This window comes from Ursus arctos, unplaced genomic scaffold (assembly GCF_023065955.2).
Source record: "Ursus arctos isolate Adak ecotype North America unplaced genomic scaffold, UrsArc2.0 scaffold_17, whole genome shotgun sequence".
NCBI classification, from domain to species: domain Eukaryota; kingdom Metazoa; phylum Chordata; class Mammalia; order Carnivora; family Ursidae; genus Ursus; species Ursus arctos.
In genome coordinates this window covers 36,306,472-36,332,200 of record NW_026622841.1, presented here as the reverse complement: position 1 = coordinate 36,332,200, position 25,729 = coordinate 36,306,472, and the positions used below count along the sequence as shown (strand labels likewise).

Here is a 25,729-nt window from a genome sequence, read left to right as displayed (position 1 = left end):
AAAAGACATTGTGCTTAGATTCACGGACCTGAACCCAACCTGTATGGTGACGTGGTCCAGGGAAGGCTGGCCTGGGCTAAATGATGAAATAGACTAACTCCTGCGGTTGTCTTTTGATATTCCTATCCTTTCTGTACCCTTCTGTACTTACCCTATTTATATGCTTCTCCTACTTCTAATAAAGTTTATGACATCGGTCATTTCTATCTAGGTATAAATGAGTCTGGTATTTTTGCACTTTTCCCAGAGATATTTGAATATAAGTCATCTCTGTACCCTAAAGAGTTCATTTCCTATGAAAATAGCATAACATCAGCAAACAGATAAGAAGCATCACTTGAGAACAGCAAACTCTTCTCTACCCTCATGCAAACACTTCCCCCCACACCCATGCCTCGGACTTAGCCCTTTCCCACCTGAGATTGCCTGCATTGAAGACAAACTACTGAAGCCTTGTCTGTTTTCATTTATTTATGAATACAAACTGTTAGGTATTAATAACGTCCAATATTTACACTAATGTTGTTTTTAAGATTCTATGAAGTACTCAATACTACCTTTAAGAATACATGTTTATGTTTGATATAGCTAATGTTAACCAAATGATTTTATTGTACAAACCATTGCTTTATCTAGTATATTAGTATAAAATGTATGCAGTAACGTAGATGAGGAAACCCCACTTCCTATGCCTGCACCTAATAGCAGATGCCCTATGATGGACAGTGAAAGCTTGATGGCTATTTAGTCAAGTGTGCACATTGCCATCTAGTGGTGTACAGTTATCACTGCACAACCTAAATGTCTTCATTTTCTAAAATGATTTGATGGCTCAAGAGTAAACAACATGTTTATACAACTGTCAGACTTTTAAAACAGACTTCTTTTTTTTTTTTTTTTTTTTTTTTTTTTTTTTTTTTTTTTTTTTAAAGATTTTATTTATTTATTTGACAGAGAGAGAGACAGCCAGCGAGAGAGGGAACACAAGCAGGGGGAGGGGGACAGGAAGAAGCAGGCTCACAGTAGAGGAGCCCGACGTGGGGCTCGATCCCGTAACGCCGGGATCACGCCCTGAGCCGAAGGCAGGCGCTTAACCGCTGTGCCACCCAGGCGCCCCTAAAACAGACTTCTTAATAGCTTCCTTATGACTCTCAACTTAGCACATTTCTTAGTGTTCCTATTTTATTAAGCAAAAGGCTTGTGATACCCTTTCAATAATAATTAATACATATTAAATGCTTCTTATGCACTAAGCCTCGTGTGAAGTGCTTTGTGTGGATTATCTCATTGATCCCCACAATAACCCTGCAGTGGAGCAACTGGTTTTTTGTTTCTTTTGTGGAGCAACTGTTACTGTCCCCATTTTACAGATGTGGAAACTGAAACTTAAGAACGTTAAGTGACTTGCTCAAGGTCAGTAGGAGAAGTTGGTCGAACGTACTGTCCAGGAACCTGCGTTACTCTGCACTGTGATCTGCACCTCCCAAAGCAGTTACCAATGAAATAAAATTTCCAAGAAGTCTCTGTGAAAGAGGGCCTTCCTCACCAGGTCTCTAATTATCAAATACGGCGAAATCGATTCGAACTCCACTAACTCAGAATTTATGAGTTAGACTGAATAGTATCTGCTTTTGTGCCTGAGATGTAGTTTAAGCTTCTTTTATATCGCCTATATAATAAATGCTCAAAATTATATGTTAATTAGGTTATTGAATTTGAGGGGACTGTGCTAAAACTTAGGTTTGGAGTCACCGATCTTGTGAATCAATAAGACGATAGTATGGCTGTAGATGAGAAGGTGTTTAATTATTTTAACACTAATGGCTATCATTTGTTGAGCACCTATGTGCCAAACTCTGTGGTCAGCTCTTGTCTATACTTTCTCTCTTTTCTCCTCACTACAGCTCTCTCTGGATGGTATTCGTCTCCTCATTTCTAAAAAGGAAATAATAAAATGTATAGAGGAGAAATAACTTTCCCACTCTTTTACAGTTATTAGGGGAGCCAGGAGTGAAACCTCAATCTTTGTGATTACGAAATCTGTCTTTTGCCTCTCTTGGAAGAGAAGTATGTATAATGTACATGGTTACAGTTTCTCTGTGTACTGCCTCCCCTGTGCAAAAATACCATAGTCTCCGGGGCCTCTGGGTGGCTCAGTGGGCTGGGCCTCTGATCTCAGGGTTGTGGGATCCAGCCCCACGTTGGGCTCCCTGCTCAGTGGGGAGTCTGCTAGAGATTTTCTCTGTCCCTTTCCCTCTGCTCCTCCTCTCCCCCCCTCTCTAAAATAAATGAATGAATCTTTAAAAAAAAAAGAAGAAGAAGAAGAAGAAGAAGAAGAAGAAGAAGAAAAGAAAAGAAAAGAAAAGAAAAGAAAAGAAAAGAAAAGAAAAGAAAAGAAAAGAAAAGAAAAGAAAAGAAACCAATACCACTGTCTCTGCTGGGACCACAGCAGCAGGCTCCAGCCACTTCTGCCATGCACGCTGGTCCATGTCCATTACTCTCTTCCCTTACAGTCTGAAATGACATTTTGAAGCTGCATTTCTGAGCACATCACTCTATTTAAAACCCGTATCTTCCTACTTTCAGCATAAAGACCAAAAGGCTTGCCAGAGCTACAGTGCTCGGCCAGCCTTATCTTGTTCCTCTGGCCTCTTCACAAACCATCTCATAATCCCATTCTGTGCCTAGCACCCCGTCTGTCACGGTAGGTCATCATTCCTGATTATCCGTGTGATTGAGTGTCATGTCTCTATCCCCACCTGACTGTTAGTTCTCTGAGTCAGGACAGCCTCTGAGCGTTCTGCACCCAGACATATCCCCCAAGGGCTGGATCCAGAGAACGTATAGATCAAGCATAAAGGGAATAAATACAGGAATCCCAGTTCCCACAGAAATTAATTTAATTCCTTAAGAAATTTAAAAATAAACAAACTCATAGATCCCATTTCCTTGGGAGTAACTTGGTTGCCAAATTGAAAGACTGGCTGAATAGCATTAAGAAACAAATAATTTCCTTGTATGATAGAGAAGGTAAGAAATTTGCAATCACATAAATCTGAATTTATCCAAATCTAATAAACATTTAAGTATTTCATTTAGAAAGTGATTTGTATTTTTCTGCCCCAAATCAGAGATATACTAGAAAGTTGTATTTTGTTTTGTTTTTACATGATTCACATTGTTCATTTGTTCAAGTGTAATGCACTGTCTTAGTGTATCAGGCACTCCCACTTTTGACTTTGTGATTTTTTCCGATTTAAGGAGCACCATCCCTGCTTTGCAGATGAGGAAAGTAAATTTCCAAGTCTTTGAGGCTAAGAGGGCATGCACTTGTAGGAGGAGAACCATATTTGGATGTAGGTCTTCAGACTTCAAGTCCAGTGTTCATTTGGACTCGCAAGTCCAGAATCTCAATATACGTTAGTTTTGTTTTTTAAATATAGTGCTAGAAATGAATAAAGAGGTAGGAAACTAAAACTTGGGAGTTGGTAGCAAAGCATATATGGAGTGCACATTTCTCAGGAACTGAAACATAAGTACACATTTCACTGAGAAAGACAACAGATTTGTTTTCAAATGCAAAGGTGTCATGAAAAGCGAACCTTAAATTTGGTGAAGTTGTAGAGAAACTGGAATTCTCATACACTTTTGTTGTGGATGGAAAATAGTACAACTATGTTGGAAAACACTTGGGAAGTTTCTCAAAAATTAAACGTACACCGACCATTCAACCTAGCCACTTCATGTCCAAGTATTTACCAAGAGAAATGGAGGCATATGTCTATACAAATACATGTACAAGGTTGTTCTTAGCAACTTCATGCGTGGTCACCAAAAACTGAAACAACCCGAGTGTCCATCGACAGGTGAGTTGATAACCAAATTGTGATATATCCACACAATAGAGTACTGTTCAACAATGCAAAGGAACAAACTATTGACACATGCAACATGGATGAGTCTCAAGATAATTATACCAAGTAAAAGAATCCAGATTTAAAAAAAAAAAAAAAAAAGAGTACATCCTGTATAATTCCAGCTATATAGAATTCCAGAAAACCTTTTGGAAAGTATATCTGTGGCTGCCTGGGATGAGGAGTGGGGTGGGTTGAAAGGAGCAGGAGGACACTTTGGCGGCTGATGGAGATGTTCACTGTCTTGATTGTGGTGATGGTTTCTGGGATGTTATAACAAGACCTCAGCAAGAACAGGGAAGAAAGGAAATGAAATTCTTGACTATCCTAATGAAAGTAACCGTGACCTAAGTTTTGTGAGCTACTCAATAATGTAAGCCAAAAAACTGTTTGTTCTTGACCAGGTTAGTTAAGTGATCTGTGACTAAGTTTGCTGCTGCCTTCTAGAGATTACTTTTCCTTTTTCCCCTGCCTCTCTTCCTGCCTTCCTTAACTTTCCCTTCTTTATTTCAAAACTTATACTATGAAAAGTATATAAACAAATGAAAATATTTTTTAATGATTTTTTATTATATTATGCTAGTCACGATACAGTACATCCCCGGTTTCCGATGTAAAGTTTGACAATTCATTAGTTGTGTGTAACACCCAGTGCACCATGCAATACGTGCCCTCCTTACTACCCATCACCAGCCTATCCCATTCCTCCACCCCCCTCCCCTCTGAGACAAATGAAAATATTTTAAATAAATGCAGGTTTGATATCTTTTCAAACACTAGAGTGTGAGTGTTGGTTTTCTCTCTCTTTCTTTTAAGGGGTCAGTATGTGCAATGGAAAAATGCTTTCAAGCCAGATAGACTTGTTAATTTTAATCCCAAGTGCTATATACTTCAAAGTTGCTAAGAGACTAGATCTTAAATGTTCTCACCACAGAAAAAGAAATGATAATTATGGGATATGACGTGTTCGCTAATGCTATGGTGGTGCACATTGCAATATAGAAATGTATCAAACCAACATGTTGTACACCTTACACTTAATACTTACACGATGTTATATGTCAATTATATCTCAATTTTTTTTAAAAAAGTCAGAGAGATGTGTATTTGAATGCAAGTTTTCCCATTGACTGGCCTTGGACCTTGGCATTTGTCCGTTAACTTCCCTGGTCTTCAGTTTCTCACGTGTAAAGATAGTAGCTGTACTGCAAGGGTCATTTTGAAGATTAGAAATAACTACTGTGGTTTTCAGGAAATACTTTTCTTGCTATTACCCATTGTACGTCAAGTCTTTGAGATCAGGCACGGTCTATGCACATTTACTGCATCAGCCCCTACAGGAGTCGAACACATACTGAAGGCTATGAGGGGCCTTGACAAAACGGGACAGATGATACATGTGAAACAATGAATTTACCTTTCCCTGCATTTTGGGCTGATGTGTTCCCTCTGCTTTCATTGTACATAGTGCACCTGGTGGACATTTGGAACGTCATAGAAGCATTGCGGGAAAATGCTCTGAACAACCTGGACCCGAACATAGAACTCAGTGTGGCCCGCTTGGAGGCTGTGCTGTCCACCATTTTCTACCAGCTCAACAAACGGATGCCAACCACTCACCAAATCCAGGTGGAACAGTCCATCAGCCTCCTGCTTAACTTCCTGCTGGCAGCCTTTGATCCGTAAGCTCCCTCTGAATATCTGTTCCTCTCCACATGTTTGGTCTGTCCTTCCTCTTGTCCTCCTGGGTCTTTCTTCCAAATAATTTCCTTCAAGTAACCAACCACTTCTTTTTTCTTGATCAGATACTTATCTCAATAACGCCGCTCTGTGTTTAACGTCCATTTTAAATGCTATGGGGAAAAAAACTAGGGAGTGAAATAGTGCCGTAGAAAGTTGGGGACAATTGTATTTTCTATGCTGACCTTTATTTAACTCATCATCCCACGCTTCCTAGAAGCTGCGGTTGTCTGAAAGTGCTGCATGATGGCCTGCCTGTGGAGCGGTTTAATGAAGCGTGAAGTGGGAGGATGTTTTTAACTCTCTTCTTTGCAGATTGTCTAAGACAGTGTTTCTGAGGTGTCATAACAAGACCCTAGAGCAAACGGGGAGAAATTGAAGGGTTTCTTGACCAGCCTAGTGAAAGTAGCCATGCCTTGCATTAAATGGATCGGTCAATAACGAGCCTCATAAAACAGTGTAATGCCGTCCACAAGCAACAACTGAAACGCAGCCTCATTATCTTGTAATTTCCTCTCATAGAATCAGAGAATTTCAGAGCTGGCTGAAATATTAAAGACCGTTCTTCCAAATCTCTCATTTTACAGATGAAGGACCTGAAGCACAAAGAGACTGTCACTTGTCCAGTGTCTCTCGACGGTTTAGTGGCAGAGTAGGGATTTAGGTATTCAGCGAAGATTTCTTCTCCAAGGCACATGTGGCAGCCTTGTGAAGTGTAAAAACTCCCCCGAATTACTTTACCAGCCTAAGATTTCAAAAGGTCTTTTGCTCATAGCCTCTAGTCTAGATGCAGTATCAACATCTCCACTTTCACTACTGGTTTTGAATATTAAAAAGGAAAATTGCTAACTTGACCTTACAGGAATCGCATTTTAAGACTCTCAAAAGATTTTGCTTAGTCTCATTGTCTGGCCAATGCTTGGGAATATTTAAGCCCGGCACTGGAGATGTTCCAGCCAGGTTAATGTTATTATGCCACTCACGAAAGTCACCAGCTGTCACTTTACAATCTAGAGTGGTAACAGAATTATTCGTGCTCGGTTTGACCAGTGTAGATTACTGTCTCGGGATGTTTATATTTTGAATAATTCTTGAGTTGAAATAAACAGTTCTAAAACAAGCAGTCCGGCTTGATAGAGCCCATGCTTAGCCTGTGCAGACTTCAGAACTGATATACTGCTGTGGCCTAATCACTATGGTAACCAAGTGGCAGGCAGGTAGAGGAGGCTATGGTTCCACATGACAGGTGACAGAATGGAACCAGGCTATGGAATTGCTATAATGGCATTTCCATCCTGCCCCCTTGACAAGAGCACGGAAGCTTCCAGACTTGCTGCTAACATCTTCAGGGCACTTATTTGTTATAAGTGGAATAACGGAAAATATAAAAAGAGAAATAAAATTCTTGCCAAATCTTAGAGTATTCCTGAAGGATTCATAAGGGCTCAAAGGTAAAAAATAATTTGTATCCACTCCATAAATACAGAAACAGGGCCAGATTAACAATAAGGAAGGGGGACTTTGTGAAATATATGAGATATATAATATATACATGTCTTATATTTTATATGATATAATACACCATACCTCAATATTATTTTCTCATATTATGAGAAATATACAATAGATTTGGTTTTTCACTTCCATTTGGAAATATTGGGAAGATCATTTTGGGAAAATGGGCTGTATATGTTCTCTAAACAGCTACTGATAATTATTTCAAGGTTGATGAATGCTAAGCTTACGGACTATCCCAAGGTAAGGAGACATTGACGTGAATGTTCAAATGGAATATTTATTGGGTTCTTTTCTTCTTATGGATAAAAAGGGTCCTGGTGTATACTTCCAATAATCTCATTGTAGTAGATTTTTTTTAAAATAACCACCTAGAGAAATCTCATCTTACAGATTTACAGACACATCCATATAGAGACCCCAGTCTCCAGATACTTCTGCCTCCTCTCTCTTGGCATAGCAAATGAGTCTAGGCAGTTCTGCTGATACTCACATTTCCATCTGATGGCTTTTGAAATTCTAGACGATGCGAGATGTGAGCCATAAGGAAGCATCACTAACTGGAAAGAGAATATAACCGGAAACATTCACTTAGAAGTGAATCTAAGAAGAGAAACTTAAGAATAAAATGAATGTTCAGTTCAATTTCTTATAATAGTAAACTCCTATTTCTCCAAATGAGATCCAGTATGGAAATCTAATGTCGCTTCCTACCACCTATCCCACGACAGAACCCAAGTGTCTAACATGCACGTCTGCATGTTGGTAGACGTGAATGAGCCCTAGTACTTCAAAGATATGTTGTTACTGTTATGAAACCACCGAAACATTTGGGAGATTTTCTCTCATTTGCTGTAATTTAAATGAACATATAAAAACCAGGGGGGGAAATCTAGAATAAAAATTAAAACATGAATTCTAAAGAGGTCATCTATATATTTTTTTAAAAAGGAAAGACAGTATAGCGATTTAAATTCATGGAGAATGAGAGTAAGAACTTGCATTCAGAGAAACGTGGTCATTATTTTAGTAGTGCCTTAAAATTCACCAGACCCAGCGACGTGGAGTCCACCATGACAATGGTAACCTGAAACGAGGTTCAAAGCCCACTTGGCTGTGGCCCTGAGAGCCAGACTCGCCTTCTCACAACACAGGTCCCCCAAAATAGCACTCCTTCCTTCTCTCCCCAAAGAAACACCCGGGTCTGGGTTCTCACATGGGCGTGCTTACTGCAGACCACAGTCGGTTTCCTGGGTGCAAGGTGTCTCCAACAACTTGGTCTCTTAGGAAGTAGAGAGTGCATAGCTACATACGCAGGATGATTTCTAGACCATTAGGAGCTAACATTGGTGCCCAGTGGGTCTACCTATGCTTGCCATTCTGTCTCTGAATAGTCAGGCTCTTGAGTCTAGAAGATTTTAGGTCTTCCTGACTTTCCTTCTAAAAATGGCTGTATCTATCAGGAGTCAACCAGTCATCGATTACCAACTGACTGCTAAGCAGATCTTTCCACCCCAGACACTGTCTTCTCCAGGGTCCTAGGAAAATAGATGGGTGCACCCGGGGAAAATGGGAAAGGAGGTCTCAGAATCAGGAGCAGGGACTGAGAGGGAGGAAGGATGTTAGGAAACAGCCTGAGCCAGTCTCTGCATCTCGTCTCTTTCTTCTGCACACCCCAAGAGTGAGGTTACTGCCTTTCCTTATTTGCTGACAGCCTGGTGGCAGCTTTTTTTCTCACCATTATTATTTTCAAGAAAATTGAGAGTCACGAAAGAAAAACAACATGGGAGCAAGTTACAAGATGATAATTTTTTTTTTCAACAGCTTTCTGGAGGGATAATTGTAACCTTGAAAATAATTCTTAAAGTCTATAATGGCCTTTTGGAGAGTGGGGGGTCACAAACTGATCCACTGGGAAGCCCTTCCCCTCTCACGGCTGGGCTGACTCCCCCTGCCCCAGGCCCCACTATTCCTTACACATGGTTCTGCTCTTCCCTTCCTGTGCATGTCTTACCATGTGTATGACTGCCTCCCGCAAGCTACCGCATAGCGGGGCCGTGTCTCACTCTTGATATGCACAGCACCTGAGACAAGATCCAGCTCAGAAGGAGTCTGTGAATGAATGAATGAATGAATGAATGAATAAAGATCAATGATTGGCTTTTCACACTGATTTCTTTTCATTCTTTTTCTGAAATCAAGTCCTCCTTAATCTCTAGTATCTTACCAATACGAGTGAGTCCAAGTTTGCTCTGACACCTAAGTTTATACCCTCCATTTTTACTTCTGCTCCACAAGAGAAGAAAATCAGATGTCTATGGCTACTAATGTAGGGGTATCCTATTTTCACAAAAAACTTCAACGTAAGTCTCTTACTCTCTTCTTACTTCCCTGGGAAACACGAACTTTAGTCTGTTGACTTAATCTCATTTCAGTTCACTAGAATCTTCCTTCTTAGGGAAGTTCCTCCTAAGGTAGATGATGTGACAGTGGCCTTGTTTTTAGCAAATATTATTTTCACATATATTCAGTCATACGAATATCACAGTAGGACAATGATAAATATTAAAAGGAACAGTGATGTTCCTATTTTCAGATGTCAAGCTGTATTCTTAATGCCACTTCTCCGATGATAGTAATAATATCCTAATTGTAGTAACAGCTAATACGTTGTCAGCATTTCCTGTGTGCCAGCAACCTTCCCGGTTTGGCACAATGTGATTACGAGGAGGTGAAACAATGTGCAGGTCATACAGTCTCACCCTAGATGAGGTGAGTGGGGAACAAAATCCTTTGTTTCAGGCATTAGGGTAAGTTCAGGTCTATTCAGGCTTTCTGTTTCATTTCTTTTTTTTTCTAATGAGACTTAATGTATGTTATTTCCCCCAGACCTACCCTGCTTTTTCAGGATATTTTTATTAGGCTCACATTCCTCACCTTTCCACTTTGTGGTGGACAGAGGGTATGCGGAGGAAATATTTGGACTTAACTCGTATTACATTGTAGATTTAGAGTCAGTTTCATGACAGCCATCCAGAACTCCAAATCTATCGTATAATAGTCTTTCACAGAGAATACAACACCCTGGTATTTTCCTCTCTGCTTGGCATACTGCACCTCGCTGAACCATTTGAACATCCATTCCCACTGCTGAGCCCCCCCCCCCCCCACCTCCAGCACTGTGAGAGGTACCACAGCGCTATTTCAGACAGGTGGATATAAAATATTCTGGAACTCTGCCAAAACCCTTCTGCCTTTTGAGTTTTAAAAATGAGTTTGATGTTTAATGCAGGATGTATTACAAAGTACATGGCCCTTTCTCGGCGCGCCAATGAAATGTATAGTTCACATTTGAGGCTGTGAGGATGTGGGAGAGCAAAAGAAGAAGAGAAGAGGTCTACAAAACCAAATGTTCTCCTCTTTTCTTTTTACTATCTATATGGCTAAAACTAGATATTTAACATAGTGTTTGCCTGGTGATTTCCTTTTTCTTACCACATCTTAAATTCAAGATTTCCATGGAACATTCTCCTCTAATCGCTAATATTTTGTTCTAGTAGAAAAGACTTTGTTCCAAGATTCCTACATGTTGCTAAAATAGGATCTCTTTTCAAAGAAGTTTCACAATTGTAGATAAAATGAACAGCCTTAATGTCACCCCCCTTTACGTCAGACTTAGACTTTGCGTGGGGGGCAAATGGAATTTCATAGGGGTAAAATTCTGGCCCCGTCCATTCTGGAGAAACTCCTGGCAAACTCGCATGGCCAGGTGTTATGAGGAATTCTTTCCCCAAATGTATGACTGACATGATGGGGAGCCCAAAGAGATGCCACAGCCCACTAAGGGATTTCTATCTGTTCACGTGTTAACTTCACTAACCCAAAAAACAAGAGTAATTATGTATGTGATCACTTCAAAATTCAAGGTATTATACGAGTATACAATCTAAGATTAAGGACCATAAGGTCAATTTTTGTAATTTCACCCAAACCCTTCACATTTCTCATATAAAACTTAAGTGGTAAATCAAAATTTCTTTTCACATGTGCATTCATTAATTTAACTAACATGTATTAAGAGCTTGCTTTGCGCTAAGTGCCACGCACAATAGGCTGGAGGTGAAAGATAAGGAAGATGAGAGCCCCACCGTTTTAAAAATGTGTATTAAAATTAACTGATTTTGACTGTTTTTCTCTAATAGACCATGAGCAAATTAGGGGTAGGAACCATACCTTATTCACCTTTACATCCCCAACCTACAAGGCATTGTCGATAAATATCTGTTGAGTTACATGAGTGATCCATAGGAACAAAATTATTCCCAGATAAAGACATGAGTTATGATAGAGGCGTGTTGTGATAGCCAGAGGAGGAAACAATTTTCTCAGTTAATTAAGCCACCAAAATGTGTGAGAAAGAGCAATTTGAGTTCTGTGCTCATCAAAATGCTTACCAAATGTTTTTGTGAAATGTGTTGGTAAAAGAAGAGCTTCTGGTTTGAGGACTCTTTAAATAGAAAAATAATGCCTCCAGCCTGTTCCAAAAGGAATCAGTCAGAATTCAAATCTCATTTTCAAGGACTTAAAATTTATCATGGGATTCTATAATTTCAAACAGGAAACTCGCTTGGCAACTTGGAGAAACTTTACATTCTGTTCCAAATTCAGCCTAGCCTCCCAGACCTATCAATATCTATTTGCTGTTTTCCCTTCTTGTCAAAAGCAGATTTTCCCTCCCAGACAACTTTTCCCTGAAACTAATACCTTCTTAGTTCAGAGAAATCAGTTTGTCTCTTTGCGACGTCATGGAAAAAGCCCAGTGTAATGCAGTTCACTCACTTTTTATTTTGATGAGTCAAACTTTAAAGTAATTTATGTTTTTAAGACAGACACTCTACAAATTTCTGCATATATTTTAACCAAAGGGGAAGGGCTTTCTGATTTCCATTTTTAATGAGTCACCTCTTAGGAAAATTTGAAAATTTTCAGAGTGAGAAAACAAAGTATAAGGGAAATAAAAGATTTAAGGAAACATTGACTTATAAAGCAATTTCAGTTTGTACTTTTGCTAATTTTTTGATTGTCTTAAATACCCTTTAAGGTATTAATTACATACTGGTATAGCAATTTAATTGGGTGGTTTTTGACCTCAAGCTGGAACAAGAAAATGAAGTTTGCATTGCCAAGAACTTCAGGGTAACTGGCCTAAAAAATAGAATATATTCCATTATGGCAAAAACCAAATCATGGAAAAAAAGAGAGAAGCAATGGATTATGCATTGTGTTCTTGTTCTACGTCGAAAGGAAAAATATTAAAATAAACACAATTTTTACTTTAAAAATAAAATTTTTTAAGAAAAAAATGATAGGCTAATAGTAAATTTCATTTTAAAGCTCTTTGTGCCTCTTTGTACCTTTTACATTTTAAAGCTCTTTTTACCTACTGAAGAATCAACTGCACTAGCAACTTTTATTCACAAAGAACAGCTCGTGTGGTCATGTCCTTGATTCTAAGGCCCCGCCCACTCAGGAAGCGGATGGTCCTGCCGGATGCTTGGATACTCGGTCTACTGCGCGGTATTCTCAAGCACCCCTGCCTCTGCTCAGTCTTCCTTTAGTGGTGCTCAGAACTGCCCGTGAACTTGGAGTGTGCTGCCCTAGCGTTTCATAAGAAGACAAGAGCATAGACTTCCTCTAGCGCTCTTCCTGCTGTTGCGGTTCCAAGGCTGTTTGGCCTGCAGCATTAGGGACAATCTATGTTTTTCATCCTCAGCACGCTCTGGCCGGTCTGCTTCCGGAGTTGTGGCCAACGGCCAACATTCCATATGTGCAGTTTGACTGCCTTACTCCTAGAGGCATTGAGTGTGCAGACTCATTGGAACAATATGTCGCTTTCCTGCTCGTTTGCACAAGACTCCTGGGAGCTTCCTGTTATCCATCCTCATGAGCTTAACTTTCCACTTCCTAAATACTTAAGGGATTTCCCAAACTGTTCATGAATCAAACGGCCCTGGTCAGGGATGATTCCCAATGAGCACAACTCTTGTACTTCTCCCCTTGCGATGTCCCAACAGTCTCCCGACTCCTTGCTTCCTTTGTTAATGCCACTCCTTTTTTTTTTTTTACCAAAACAAAGGGGGCGGAGGACCTGAACCCAAGATGACCTTAAGTAATGGCCTTTGGTGTGGAATCTAGTCCAAGGCCCTTAGAAAATCTTTCTCCCCACCCCCCACTTTTCTTCATCCTGTTATATCTACTGAAAATGTTCTTTAAAAAAATCCATGTGTATTTAAGTCCTCGGTGTCCCCCTTTTCCATTGTGGAGTCATTCATCTCCACTCATTCCTTAAATTCCTTCAAGGTTTATCCACTATCAGGGCTGAGCAAGGTCTAAACTCACCCAGTAGTGGTGTGCTTCCCGAGATCTACATTCCTGCATACCCCCTGAATCCTTCTTAGTGACAAGGGTCACCTTTGCAATCTGGCACACTGGCTTGCATAACAATACATTCCAGTGGCCTAATTTCACCCTTGAGTTCCTGCAAAACTCTCATTGAGCTGCCCTCCACTTGGTGATTTATCTAGATTTATTGTGTCAATTTGGCAGAATAGCTCTGATACAACCTCTCCTGGATGTAATAGCATTAATCTTGCATTTCCAAGAATACAGAACTGGTGATCTCCCTATGATCTTCTTCATTAAAAGCTAAGGTTTAAGAATTCATCCATGAGCTATCATCATTTCATCCTGTGGAGAACTCCCTGTGCCAACATTATCTGTGGTCTATCCTCTTTCGTGAGTTAAATTGTTCTCTCTGATTCCTTGAAAGAAACTTGTATGGCTCTTAAAGTCTCACGTGTAATGCTCCTCAATTTCTCTGTGTTTTGAAGACTATTTTATCACTTTATTGCTCCTATTCTTCCACATGTGGTAGATTTCCCTGTTCTCATAATTTGAACTATGTTTCAGCTTAGAAAAGGTAACTAATTATTTCCTAAAGTAAAATTTTTGATATTTCTGGGTATCCATGCAATTGGGAATAGAGTGCACATGGAATAATTTTGAATGAGGTTTTTTACAAAATCATTGCATTTTTCTTATAGCTACCTGCTCTAAAATTAGCAAACAACTAAATGAGTGGTCATTCAAAATTCTAGGGGCACCTGCTATAATGATTAGTAGTCATCAGTTAACATAAGAAGTATATCATTCACTGACTCTGGGGGATACGAAGTGCAAGGCACTAGGAATTCAACTAATTTAGAAGATATGGTCTCTGTCCCCACGGATCGCACAGTGTGTGGGGTCATGTTACATGCAGACATCTAAATAAACAAATCAAGGTCACTCAGTGTGATAGGTGCCAAACAGTAGGTGAAAGTGGAGGGAGAGCATTTGCCTGCACATTTCAGAGCCCAGTGAGCGATGATATTGAGCTGAGTCTTGATGAATAGGTGGGAGAGTCCTGGACAAAAGGTGATTGGAAGGGCAGGGGCATTAAACATGAGACTGGGGAGTGCAGTTCAACAGAAATGCTAGCAGGTGAGACTGGAGAGCACAGGTGAAGTTGTAACCATATCCTGTAGGCAAACAGAAGCAATTGGAGATTTCAATAATGAAATAATATAGTCGGATCTGTGATGTGAGTGTGCAAGCAGAGAGATCATTGAAGAAGTTATTATAGTGTTCACGCAAGAGCTGGTGCAATCGCAGTTAGAATGGAAAGCAGAGAATGGGTTTAATATATAAGTAGGAGGTGTATTTGAGTTCCTCAGACATTTATTCAGGTAGTGGGGAATTAAGGAAAAGAACAAAGTGAAGGGTAACCCCTTCCCTGGGGATTCATTTTGGGTAACTAGGTACATGGTAAGTCAGAAGAGGAACTGACAATCAGAAGCAGGTTAGTAGTGGGTTGGTCTGAGTGTGATGGAAGGGCTTTGTAAAGATCATGAATTCTTTGAACACAGTTGGTTTGACATGACGTTTCCAAAGAAAGATTTCTAATAAATAATTTTACAGGTCTGGTGGTTAGGCCTAGAAATATAAATGTGAAAGCCACTAGCATAGGGCTTAGTCACTTTTGCATTCTGGCTGGCTGTATTTGAGGTCCTATGCTAAGTATGACATCAACAAGGATGAATAACAAATGATCTGTCTCTGGAGTCTAGTAATGAACAAAGACACATTACTTATTATATCTTATTCTTCTAATATGTCATATATATATGGACCTTATTCATATAAATGATTTATTCTATATACTAAACCCTTGTCAATACTGACTTTTCTTGCCTTTCAGCCACATTATTAAATAACTCCTTTGATCTTTCTTAAGAGTAGCAACTATCAAAGAAATGAATTACTACTGGGATATACTTACGGATTCCAAGGATACAAGAATAAACAGTTTATCCCAGCTGGAAAATCATTTAGCTGAAATATTATACTTCTTACAGTGTGCCCTTTATATCACATTTTGTGAAGGACAAGTTGGTTACACTTCCTGAATCAATGAAGATTGGGCAGATATGGTGTCGCTTTGCCCCTTTAAAATATCAACTCTCTTTGGAAAGTAAATGTATCATATACACACAGTCAGCTTGTGGGTAGGAAATGATGGGTGAAAAAAAGTGTGATGGAAAAGTCCCCAGAGTTAGTCTAACAAAATTCAGGAATTCTCCGACCAAAAAAAAATTTTTTTTTCTGAAACCTCGTTTAAATAATTTATAGAGACTGTAGAATCATCATGCATTAAATTATTTTATGAAACCCACAGTGAAAATCATGTTCTGTAATTGTAATCCATGGCTAAATAGTACATATCCCTCCAGCTGCCAGTTCATGCTTGGATCAAGTGACATATACAAAGAATAACTTGAAGAGTCTGCTGTCTCTTGAAAAAAGGAAACATTGAATAGACAGCTTTTCAGAAATTTGTGTTGAATCATATTCATGGTCTTTTCTAAAATGGCTATGTTCACATAATGTATGCAGCTACAGTATCCTATGATTTCTACCAAACAGAAAATGTCAGATCTCATTACTGGAAGCTCTCTAAATGACATCTTTTTTCTCTCTCTCTCTTATCATTAAACAGGGAAGGCCATGGTAAAATTTCAGTATTTGCTGTCAAAATGGCTTTAGCCACGTTGTGTGGAGGGAAGATCATGGACAAATTAAGATGTAAGTTATTCTAGGTGTCTCTCTTTGCTTTTGCCTCCCGTGTACCACATTTGCCGTTCCCCATTTCTGCCTGTCCTGCTGCCATTTTGACTTTCCTCATTCTCTGAGAGTTGTTTGAAATAGAATCTTCATGGGTGTTTGGATTTTATCACAGAAAGATTTTCATATTAGATAAATGTTAATGATATGAATGTTTTCCTTCTACTTACAGATTATTATTAGCTATAACCTGTTGAGTAACACCAACTAGACTTCTTGTAACATTAAAGTAAGATATATATCCTTTCAAGTTCACTGTACTATACCACCTTACAGGCGTAAGTCCATCTTCATAGGGACATGAACGCCATGTTGGACAACCTGCCTTTTTTAGGTAATCTAAAGCCAAAGCTCCTGGCACATTTCCTCATTCTTCTAAGCCAGTGCTATTCAAATCACTGGGAATGCTAAAGGTTCCAAAATAAACATTGCCAGGGTATAGGCATAAAAACTGCATAGAAACACCACAGACTGAGAATTAACTGAATTCTAATAAAAGTATGACAGCTAAGGTGCATTGAGTGATTGTGGGCCCTTTTAGGTGCGTTTTGTCACCAAATGTGGTAGTTGTTTAGCCAAGAAAACACAATTGTTTTGTTTTAGTAAGGAAGCTGAGACTCAGAGAGGTAGAATAAGGTAAATCGTGTAGCTAAGATGGTACCAGGATTTGAACCTGACTTTTTTTCTCTACACCAGTGGTTCTGAAATTTGAGGATATATAGAATCATCTAGAGGGCTTTTTTTTTTTTTTTTTTTTTAGATTTTATTTATTTATTCGACAGAGATAGAGACAGCCAGCGAGAGAGGGAACACAAGCAGGGGGAGTGGGAGAGGAAGAAGGAGGCTCACAGCAGAGGAGCCTGATGTGGGGCTTGATCCCAGAACGCCGGGATCACGCCCTGAGCCGAAGGCAGATGCTTAACCGCTGTGCCACCCAGGCCCCCCTAGAGGGCTTTTTAAACCATAGATTTCTGGGTCCCACTCCCAGAGTTTTTGTTTCAGAAGACCTAGGGTAGGGGTTGGGGGGTAAGAATTTTCATTTCCAACTATTTCTAAATGATGTCTATGCTGCTGTTTAAAAGAAAGATTCCCACTTACCCCTTTCCCTTACCTTAAATATGATGAGTTTGGGTTATGATGCTGTGTGGGAAAGAGCACTGTCATGAGAGTCAGGAGCCCCAGCTTGTAAACCCCACTATGTGATTAATTCGCTGAGTTATTCTGTGGCAGTTACTCTACTTCCTTAGTCCTCGGCTTCCATCTCTATCCCAAATTTGGGGATTTTGTTCGATACCCGGAGGGTCCCTCCCAGCTCTACTCATCTGTGACTCTCAGCCTCCAGGCACTGTTCTCACCTGCCGCCTGTCAGCTTCAGAGTGTGATCTCTTTTTCTTAATGCACAAAGAGGGGGGAAACGAAGGAAGAAACAGAAAAAAAAACAAAAACCCTTTGTTCCTCTGGAATTTCCCCAGACATACTCCAAGACAGAGTTATGTCTTTGGACCAGTAGATAAGGGGAAGGCACACAGAAGCCCCACAAGCACCCATCTCCCCTTGCTTCAGGATCCTGTCCCCTACAGGGAGCCAAACGCATTTTGGATTCAGAGAAGCCCAAGCAGGCTTTACAAGGGAGAGATAAGTTTCTCTTTAGCTAGCCTGAAAGCTATTTTAAAAAATTAAAATCTATCTGCTCCAGTACTTGAGTGAGGATAATAGCTAAATTGGAAGGTGGTGTGAGCAATGTCCTTTTTAAAAACATAGCTTCAGAATAACCCATGAGGCATTTCCCCTAGGACTGGGAGGAGAAAGTTGAGCAAAACCAACCAGGGCCGAGGAAGAAACTCTGCGGGGCCTTCTCTGCTGACCTCATGTCACAGTTGGCCACTTATGCTGAGGACATTAGATAACATGGTTTGTTTGTTTTTGTTTGTTTGTTTGTTTGTTTTAAGTCTTGAGAAACATTTCCAAATATTTACTCAGTGTTGTATTAATAGGGACATGAATTCCATATTAAAATAAGTTTCAGGAAAACTGAGAGAACCAGTTTTCTGACCTTCCTTGGGGTCTTTGGTGCCTTTCATGAACCAAGCTAATTCTGTGCCACCGAGGACTACAGTGCTTTCCATCTTTCCATTCAGGCTTCATTGGTGTCAGATTTTATCCCTCTGCTGGGGGAGAAGGGGTCCAGCAATCTCAGGAGTCCATCTCACTCCAGCCCCCAGCCTGTAAGTGTCATTGCCCAGGAATACACTAGTCACTGGTAATAAGAAAGGAGTGCCCATGATAGTCATGGAGGCACCCACTCCCACCTCCTGGGCTGGAAAAAGCCACTGCTTTCCCTTCTTAGCCCAGGAAGAAATTCGGGGCCCATAAAGACCGAGGGAATGGTTGGTAGGTCAGCAAGGAACCATGCCTGCAGAGTTACAAAGCTCAAGATAACTAAGTTTCTGAGCAGATCTTTACCAATTGTCAAAACCCTGGCAGATCTCTTGCATGTCCGGGAATTCAAAGCCAACAAGGTCACGGCCAGGGTGCTTTCTCCTCACCACACCGTCAGGGAGCAAAGCATGCATGCTACCTAGTGGCCAGAGGAGATCCCCTTCAGTGCAGTGAAAGAAGTTGACCAATGCATGAGTCTCATTGGAAGTAGACCGTGTTCTCCAGTCTGCAGAAATGAGTTTCCGTGCCACAAATTCTGGAGAACAACAAAAACAGATAGGGGATCATGAGATACATCACGTTACCCTCTCCCAGAGCTTGGATCTGAATCACAGCCATGTGTCGCCAGCTCTGCAGCTGAAGAGTCACTCTGTATACTTCATCCCAAGAAGGTGGTTTTTGTGGTTTCCTGGGAAGTTGATTGGGAGCAATTTGACAAAAACAATTTAACTGAAAGCACTTTGGTTGGAAGAACGTCACCAAAATGTGAATCAGTCAAAACTAAATAGATTCAGTCACCAATATTTCTAGTTTCAGTGATAACTATTAACTGAATACATAAATATGGGCAAATCTGCCCACAGACAGCAGAGGCTGAGTCTTGATGAGCGGGACTGTGAGGGTTTTCTCTGGTCTTCTTTTGCTGGCTGCACTTACTGGTAAAACAGGCAAAGTCATGATTTTCTGCATTGCTTTTGTAATAAGAAAAAGTAAAATGAAAGGTTATGGAATTTCTCGGGATTTGAGGGGCTTGTTTTCCCTTCTTTGAATTCTAATTCACTTTAAGCCAATATGCCAGCTGTGCTCGTTTGGCAGTTTTTCTATTTTTGTGCATAGGGATGAGAGGCATTTAGTTTCTTCCAACTAGCCCTTCATGTGGGAGAGTGCAGGGCAAGAGTCATTGCTGAAAATAAATTAGAAACTTTAGAAAGCAAAAAGTGGAAGACAGAAAACTTTCAACTAAATTTTTCAAACTGCTTTAAAATGCATGAAAAGGGACAACGACTCCATGTTGCACCACAATTGCCGACACGGGGCCGCCAGGAACCACTATGCGCGGTGTTCACCACGTCCCTCCAGCAGCTTCCAGTATGAGTCGTGGGATGCGGCAACCTAAACAGAAACTGACCTAATCAAATACCCTGTTTCTGTCAAATTGTTCTCGGTCCAGTTATAAGCTGTTGTAATAAGTTGGGACACCCGTTTGTACTTCTTCCTTGGGGCTCCCAGATAGTCCTAAGGAGCCTAAGAAATTCTGAATACAATGCTTTTAGCCTGGAATGCCAGGGGCTGTCCTAAAGCTTCTGGGGAGGGCTTGTTTTGTTTAAAAGACTAGCCTTGTGGCAAACACCAGGTATTTGTTGAGTTTCTATAACAGAACCACCTCCACAGCTCCCCCCGCGGGTTATATTTCTACCTCAGTGGCCTGCCTTAAATCTTCCGTATCTCCCGCAACATCTGGATACAACCTAAACGCCTTCATAGAGCCTTAAAGCTCTTCAGATCTCTAGCTCATCTCCCCCCCACGCCCTTGTGGGCACCCAGGGCCCCTGGCACAATGAGCTGCTTGGAGAGCCTTGAGTGCATCACGCTTGAGCATGCCTGTGCACACCCTGATTCTCTTTCCTAAAGCCTGACTAGCCCCTAATTGTATTTATACTTGGCCGAGAAGTCCCCTCTGTCACCTAGGAAGACCAAGAAGTCACCTGTGTAAGGAAATCTTCCCTGACCCACCCCTCATTCTGGAAACCCTCTCTTGGAGCTCCTGCTGCACCCCGTGCACCCTACTGTTCTGGTAGTGACATCGCCGCGTTAGGATTCATGATGTCCCAGGATGCATTCTGTCCGCGCATCTCTGTACCCTCAAGGTCAAGAACCTCCCAGAGGTCAAGAACTGTGTCCTATTACTGACCAATTCACAAAATTAGAATGTGGCCAGTAGGTTAGATAATATTAGGTAAGATTAGTGTATCAATGTTAAATATATCAAAGTGGATAACTACCCTGTAACCCAGGTAAACAAGCTATGGCCTGTGAGCCAAGACTAGTTTCCACATTTTTAAAGGTTGTATAAAATACAAAGACGAGTGTGTGACAGAGACCAGGTGTGGTCCACAAAACCCAAAATATCATGATCTGGCCCTTTACAGAAGAAGTTTGCTGAGCTTTGCTGTAGTCTCATCAGAGGATATACCCTAATTCTTAGGGAAGACGCACTGGCAGTGTTCAGAGGTAATGGAAATTAGTCTCACTTCAGAAAAAAAATTGTTTGCACACACATATGGACACAGAGACAGACATAGACAGATGATAGATAGATAGATAGATAGATAGATAGATAGATAGATAGATAGATAGATACATGATAGATAGATAGATGATAGAATGATAAAGTAAATGGAATAAACTGCCCATAGATGAGTTTGGATAAAGCATATGTGGGTGTTCTTTGCAGTACTCTTATTCTTGCAATTATTTTGTTAAGTTTGCTATTATTTTCAAATAAAATTTTGTTTTAATTCCTTAAAAAATAAATAAAAAAAGAACTATGTCCTGATTTTTCTGTATATTCATTGCTTAGCAAAATTTTACACATTTAGTGTGTGCTGAGTTAATTGTAGTTGAACGAATCAATGAATATAAATTCTTCTAAAGTATCTATAATTGTGTGGTGCTGCCGGAAATACAGTGGTGATTTACAGTATAACTGGGAACGTTACAGAACAACCCCATTGGAGAGGCAAAGCCTAAGCATATGAAATAAATAACAGAAAAAACGTGATCTGGAATTAACAGTAAAAATAGTTCACATTGGGGCACTTGGGTGGCTCAGTGGGTTAAGCATTTGCCTTCGGCTCAGGTCATGATCCCAGAGTCCTGGGATCAAGTCCCACATCAGGTTCCCTGCTCTGCGGGGAGTCTGCTTCTCCTTCTCCCTCTGCCCCTCCCCCCTGCTTGTGCTCTCTTTCTCATGCTCTTTCAAATAAATAAATAAAATATTTTTTTAAAAAATAGCTCACATTTCTGTACTGTGTACTAAATGTCAAGTACTAGTCTGTGTCCTTTACATCTGTACATTTATCTATTAATTTAATCTTTGAAATATCTTCTATTTTATTACATATACATATATTACATATTATAGGCATATTACATATGTGTATATGTATATTGTTATATCCATATGTGCATATATATGTTATTATATAAATGAGAGCCCAGAACGAAGGTACAAACATATCATTTTGATAACTTCCTCAGAGTCCCCTCAATTCCTTTTAAAAACCAGAGTGGCATTTACAAACAGCCCCTTCCCTTTGATCTCAGTGACCTAGCCCTAGTTTGGCTGTTGCTTAGCAAAACTTCATCAACACAATCTAGTTTAATATTAACTTCAAGTTTGTGAGAGGTCAATGCTGGTACTCCTTCAGCTTTTGCTCTAGTTAGAACTGTTGTCTAAATCCTTACTGTGGGAGATTTGAAAGGTCTAGGCTACTTTTCAAAATGTGTCATGGCCCAAAAAAGTCAAGCCTAGAAGATCATCAGGATGACCCAGTTATAGTTAACCAACTTGCCTAAGAACACACAAGATGGCAGCTCTGATAAGAAAGTCCATTTACTTTTCCTGGGTTTCCTTTTTCCCCTTTTTATTGGAATTCTCGAGTTTCTATATATGGGATTACTTAAGAGATTTTTTTGCTGTTGGCAACTTTTTTCTTTCTTTTTTTTTTTTTTTTTGACCAGTTATAATGAAACATAAGAGAGAAAATTCACCAAGTTTACAACTGTGAAGGTGGATGAGAACAACATGGATTTTGTAGCTTAGGTAAAATTTCTTTAGCCTCATAATGGATAAACTATTTGAAACACAGTAGAAATCCTTCGTAAGTGGAGTGTTAGAAGGAAATGAGAGTCAGTTCATATCCTCAAAACATAATCCAGCAAAAGCCTGTAATATGCTTAACATCTGACTGCAGTGTAAAAACCATGTCCCCAGATTGCATTTTGACCTTGAGACATTAAGCCCAAAATGAACAGAGGCAGCTTATTGAATTTACAACGGTTTATCCCATCAGCTGTGCCAGCCTAGTTACAATCTAGCATGGTGACAAACCATATGATAGCAGACGCTTTCATTCCCATAGTGACTTCCACAGAGGAATTATAAAGTACCTTGAGAAATTATGCCATTAATATTCACTAAGTGCCCATAGTGGCAGAAACTGAAGAACAGAGGTTCAATGAAGACATAGACTCTGTCCAGGACTCCGACTTTACCTCATTGATCTTCCCCAAGGCCAGGCTTCCCCTCGACTACATGAGTCAAAAGACCCTTCCCTGTAAATCAAGTGCCTTCCACCCAGAACACAATGATTTATAGAAAGTTTTCTGCTTCTGTGGGAAGTTAATCAGGTGTTTTCATTGCATCCTTATCCTCATTGTGTCTTTCATTTTTCAATATCTTAAACCAAAACTCAAAGGTCTTAGTGATAATAGAGTTGGGTAACTAGCTAGCTAGATACATAGACTCCCCAATGTTACAGTAAATGTTCATTGTGTGTTTCAATAAAGTCTGCGTATTCCTCACATATACAAAAATTCCTTCCATTGAGTGATGTACGAGCTTATAATTGACTTCAAAATAAAAATGTGATGCTCTCTATCTTATCAAAATATGCTAATTTTACTCAAATTAATGCTATGTTCCAGAATCAGTTACAAAAAGACTCCAAAGACAACACTACGCCAGGAATATTTCAGCATAACAATTAACTTCTATGTTATTCTTTCATAAAAAATTACTTATTCTGCCTCCGTTTTTGTTATTTGCAGCAGATATAAACCATGGGGAATATATTCAGGTGATGAGTAAATATCTTTCTTTTTCCTTCCATCAGATATTTTCTCCATGATTTCTGACTCCAGTGGGGTGATGGTTTATGGACGATATGATCAGTTCCTGCGGGAAGTTCTCAAACTACCCACAGCCGTTTTTGAAGGTCCTTCGTTTGGTTACACAGAACAGTCAGCGAGATCCTGTTTCTCTCAACAGGTAGGAAAAAGAGGAAATGTCGCTCACACAGTGGTTGTCCTGTGATGTGTTACTCCAAGGCACTAGTTAGATAAACTCCTCTTCATGATAACCTGTAGCATCTCCCAACCTCTGACAAATGACCTCTGAGCCAGTAACTCAAATCAACATACCTGGAAAATATTAATCGGTGGTACTTCCTGACCATGAGCCAGGCATCTTGCTAAGCTCCTTTCTTGCATTGTCTAATTTAATCCTTACCACAACCCTATACCCTCGGTATTATTACTGTCAACATCACTACACTATCAAAAGAGGTGAATTGTTACTCAGCCTCACATGAAACACAAATCTGAGCCAGCACCAAGCTTCGCCAATGTTTAGCAAAGGAAACCGGAAAGGAATCATATAGCGTATGCCACACACAGTCAGGAAGGCCCAGCATATGACAGGCACAGCTGCCTAAATCCCCTGCGACATGATACATTAGGGCTTCGGAGTGACATGTTTTAACTGGGGTTGGTACAAGTTAACCCAGAGAAGCTATTGAGTTCTTGGGGCTTTCCATGTTTGTGTCTGCCCAGTCATGTACAAAGTCTACATGTCCAGCACCATTCTCCAGCACCGCGCAATGGTAGTTTACAAACCTATAAATGGAAGGTTTGCTTAAAACTTTTTAAAAATCCATGCTAACCAAGAATATCCTCTAAAAGGATCCCTTACTTAAGAAATCAGTGCATAGCAGCCACTGAAAAGCTACATGTAACCGCCCACCTAGTAAACTTCATCAGTCTGTTTCCTTGTGACCTAGGAAGTCAAAAGTGCCTTTGACATCCCTGTGGGTCATGGATTGATGTAGAATCATAACGGTATCCGTACAACTAATAAGAGATGGGACGGTTTGATACACTAAATGCTGGCTCTGCCCCGTGTTGTCTCATTCAGAAAGCCTTTCTGACCCCACCTACTCCCCCAGCCTCAGGGCCAGCTAAGGGCCCTCATCCTGCCCACGGCTGAAGCACACTCCTCTTTATATGTAGCCTTCGAGTTGGTAACATCAGAATGGTTCCATTCACCTAAGCCTCCTTCCAGACAACTTTCTCACCCCGCAGTTCTCATCAGTCCTCAAGTCCTGCTGATTTCCCCTTCTAAATGTTTCTCTGATCTCTTTCCTCATCCTCATCTGTTGCCTGGCCTACTGTATTAACCTCTACTCTGGTCTCCCTGCCTCAGGGTTTGTTTACTTGTACATTTGTTGATGGTTGCCTTCACTGTGCGGAAGTTCTTTGTTTTGGTGTAGTCCTAGTAGTTTGTTTTTGCTTTTATTTCTCTTGATGACTCTTTTTATTTTCATAGGACCTACGTGTTCATGAAGAATTGTATACGATGTTACCACTGCTCAAAATTCCTTTTGAAATGCCTGATAGACTAATTATATAATTTTTTATATATCCTCAATGATGAGAAATTTATATATGTTAAAATCATAATAACATTTTTGAAAACCTCCTGGGAGTGATTTTTAACCAGTATGATGAATGATCAAAATGGATAAGATCACTTGAAGTATAAAAAGAGGCAACACAAATAAAAATAATAAGACCAGTTTATTTTTGTCCTTCATAAACTGGCTATCACAGCAGTTTGAATGATGAAATTTTAAATGTGTTTGCATTGCTTCATTGGAAAAAGTATGAGCCATTCCAAGTGATTATTTTGAAAGCCGGTATTATTTTGGATGCTACAAATTGTGGTAGCTTTTCCAAAAATGTTGTCTCATTACTTATTCTTTACATAAAATATCTTTTAATAATAACATTGCTATCAATTGTATAGGACTTAAGCTACTTAGTATTATGAGGAAAAG

At 40.0% G+C, this 25,729-nt stretch overlaps 1 protein-coding gene across 50 annotated transcripts in view; it reads left to right on the top strand.

Annotated features, from left to right (window-relative positions):
* The window catches only part of DTNA (dystrobrevin alpha), a 344,923-nt gene that overhangs the window by 249,528 nt on the left and 69,666 nt on the right, over positions 1 to 25,729 (top strand). For all 50 annotated transcript variants that reach the window (XM_044382918.3, XM_048218553.2, XM_048218534.2 and 47 more), the window contains 3 exons: positions 5,383 to 5,596; positions 16,267 to 16,352; positions 23,729 to 23,883. In XM_044382918.3, the coding sequence (XP_044238853.1) occupies positions 5,383 to 5,596; positions 16,267 to 16,352; positions 23,729 to 23,883 (455 nt within the window). The remainder of the gene's footprint in view (positions 1 to 5,382; positions 5,597 to 16,266; positions 16,353 to 23,728; positions 23,884 to 25,729) is intronic.